The sequence below is a fragment of the Cynoglossus semilaevis genome, unplaced genomic scaffold, assembly GCF_000523025.1.
Source record: "Cynoglossus semilaevis isolate Cse_v1.0 unplaced genomic scaffold, Cse_v1.0 scaffold1337, whole genome shotgun sequence".
NCBI classification, from domain to species: Eukaryota; Metazoa; Chordata; class Actinopteri; order Pleuronectiformes; family Cynoglossidae; genus Cynoglossus; species Cynoglossus semilaevis.
Genome location: NW_007585151.1, coordinates 13,669 through 16,954, shown reverse-complemented (window position 1 = coordinate 16,954; position 3,286 = coordinate 13,669). Strand labels below are relative to the sequence as shown.

General features: G+C 43.0%; 1 protein-coding gene across 2 annotated transcripts in view; it reads left to right on the top strand.

The window, feature by feature from the left end:
• The window catches only part of slc22a31 (solute carrier family 22 member 31), a 13,635-nt gene that overhangs the window by 6,706 nt on the left and 3,643 nt on the right, over positions 1-3,286 (top strand). For both annotated transcript variants that reach the window (XM_017030968.2, XM_025053877.1), the window contains 4 exons: positions 1,613-1,781; positions 2,168-2,313; positions 2,850-2,958; positions 3,063-3,277. In XM_017030968.2, the coding sequence (XP_016886457.1) occupies positions 1,613-1,781; positions 2,168-2,313; positions 2,850-2,958; positions 3,063-3,277 (639 nt within the window). The remainder of the gene's footprint in view (positions 1-1,612; positions 1,782-2,167; positions 2,314-2,849; positions 2,959-3,062; positions 3,278-3,286) is intronic.

Sequence of the window (3,286 nt, the reverse complement as noted above, 5' to 3'; positions counted from 1 at the left end):
AATCAAAACAATCAAAATAACTTTTTTTCCTTTTTTAATAATACAAACATTTCCACTATGCAGCATAAATGTTCCTTCTGACCCAAAGTGAAGATGCATTTTCGATAAATTTCCTCTAAATTTACACTGGACCCCGGCCTGTGAGGAGATGTCTCTGCCTGGCACTGACGTTGATCGTCCTCCACCAGCTTGTCTCCGTACTGCAGTGAGGCAACATCAGGAATGTAATTATGTGAGAAAGAAGTAGTGCACATTCCGATGAGGATGAGGAGGAGGAGGAGGAGGCCATGTTGGTACAGTGTTCATTACTGAAAATAACGCCAACACACAACAGCTGTGTCTGTGGTACTAATATTCCTGTGTACTCCCACATTCCTGAAGGCCCAGATATTTCTTTAAAGTTGAGATGAGAGGGAAACTTTCCTCAACATCGTCCAGCGATGTTGAGAAAACAATAGCAAGGCTGAAGCGAAGAGGAGGAAGGAAGGAGTAGGAAGTTGGCCTCTGATTTTCCTACTCCGGCTCCTGCTCTACTGGGAGGAAAAGAGAAACAGTAGAAGCGCAGTGGGAGGAAGAGGAGCAAGCCAAACATCAGGACAAACAAGTTTGTGTCAGTGTATCTGAGCTCCTGAACTCTGCTGGAAGACAGGTCAAAGGTTAAGGCAGAAGATTGACTGAAATTCCTCTCAGTGGGGGCTTGGGTTTTTCCTCTTACATAACACCGTGACTATCCAACAGCCTACCTGTCTGAAGATCCCAATCTGTCAGAGTAAAGTCTGTCTAGTCCAGTCTTTGTTTTGTTCAACTACAGCATACGTGTCAAACTCAAGGCCCAGGGGTCAAATACGGCCCGCCAAGCCATTTTTTGTGGCCCATGGGAACTTAAAAAGCATTTTAAAAAGTCCATGCAGCAGAGTTTATCAAGCTATGAAATTAAAAGTTTTTTTTATTACACAGCAATGAACAATATTTTTTTTTTTCAGATTATCGTCAAATAAAGAAAGTAAATGGAAAAGACTTCCTTTTTTTTTTAATGAAGTAAATTAGAATTTTTTCATTTTTTCACTGTGTCCCACTGCGGGCCGGTACCAAATGACCTATGGACTGGTACTGGTCCGCGAACCAGGGGTTGGGGACCCCTGATCTATATAGTGTTCCATTTAAAACCCCTTCAACAGGAACTGTATTGCTGATGTGGCCCCCGGTGAAAATGAGTTTGACACCCCAGATCTACGGGAAAGCACGACTGTTTTTAATAACATGTACTCTACAACGACAACAAAATACAGTATGTACTCAGGCTACAACGACAACAAAATCCAGTTGCTAAAAATGAAGTTTCAGGAGAAAAAAAAACACATGTTCAGATGTTTTTTCACACAGCAGAAAAAGTATTAATCATCCATCAATGTTTAATTTAATCCCCCTTAATTATTACTATGTTATTTCTCAGAGCAAACATTTGTTGAAGCTAATTAGCTGTATGCTAACCAGTCTTTAGCGGATTACTTACGCCTTTAATCCGTAAAATAACATGAACTGAGGCCATTGCTTTCATTACTCTTGCTTGTTAATGTCATTTTATATCAACATGAGGTTATTGTTTTCCCAGGGTTGGAGTTGTGTGACCCTCCTCACCGCCTCATGGTGGCCATGGTCAGTGGGTTTTTTGCCATTTTTGCTGAGGTGCTTCTGCCAGGTTTGGCCGTTTTGTGCCAAGACTGGCGAATCCTCCAGGCGGTCGTCACGGTGCCGCTGCTGCTCCTGCTCTCCTACTGGTGGTGAGTCTGGCAGATTTGTTGGCTCGAGGCCCTGAGTATGTTTGTGGTCAGATTTTAATGAAGGTTAGTCAATTTAGAGGTGGCAACCTGAGATTTGCAGCAGATAAAAAAGTAAGAAAGCCTTAAGACCACAAACAACGGTGCCATTTTTATTTTATTTTTTGTTCAGTTCAAATTGTGTTTTTTTAAGGAAATTCCTGTGATTAAAAAAAAACCTCTGAAGTTTGAATTAAAAAATATTTTGACAGTATTGCTACACACAATGTGAGAGAGGGTTTTTACAGAAAAGGTTTGCTTTAATCACTGTTCAAGGATTATTTATGTAAATCAAAATATCGTACGTATGTATGGAATCTATAAAATCTAACCACACCCGTTTTCCTCAGCTGTGCCTCTGTGTTTCCTGAATCTCCTCGCTGGCTGTGGTCTACAGCTCAGATCCATCAGGCGAAGAGAAGTTTCCTGGAATTCTCCACCAGGAATGGCGTTTGTCCACAAGAGCAAATGTTTCCCAGTGAATCTTTGTTGTCAGGTAGGAACATTCATGGGCAAATATTCAAATATACAAACTCTGTGGGGAAATTTGCAAGTCTTTGCAACTCACACAGGCTGCCACTGGGAGGCGCCATTAAGTACGTAAGTCTTCTGGGCCTCGAACCCACACAGGCTGCCACTGGGAGGCGCCATGAAGTACGTAAGTCTTCTGGGCCTTCTGAGCTTCTGCGACAAGATTTTTTTGTGACAGATATTTTTGTCAGATTTTGCAGTAACCGCAAAAATAAAATACTGTGATATTAAGAAGCTCACGTGTTGCATGATGGGTCTCTGCCTCCAGTGGTTCATTGAGGAGATTTTAGACATGCTGGGAGGCGTCACCAGTGGCAAAAAAACCTGTTTGGAGACATGCTAATGCCTCTCCCCAAGAGAGAGGAAATTAATTGTTTTTCTGTTAATCCCATATACACAATAATAAAGTAGAAATGTAACTGTTATTAGTAGTAACCTCAGTGTAGCGATGGATTCATCCTGAAGGCTCACGGTTCCTCACTGCCTCTGGTCTGTTTCCAGAGATGGACTCAGTTCACGGAGAAGACTGTCGTCCATGTTACCACTCAGTTCTGGAGCTGCGTCGGACTCGTATCATCTGGAAGAACTGCCTCATCCTCAGCTTCGCTCTGTGAGTTGAAGAGAATCCACTTCAGATGTACCTTCAGCACAAACACTGTGGATTCTTTTCAAACGATAAAGTCCCGTCTACTTTGTTTTGTGTCTCCCGTCCAGGTTCATCGGGACCGGTATTCAGTACTGTTTCACCAGGAATCTGCACAGTTACTCCACCAACTTCTACTTCAGCTACTTCATCAGAATCATCACCGGAGCTCTGGCCGCCGTCTTCCTCTGCATCACTGTCAATCACTTCGGGCGACGTGGCATTCTGCTGCTGTCGGCCATCATCACTGGACTGTCGTCACTGCTGCTGCTGGCCCTCACTCAGTGTATGACCA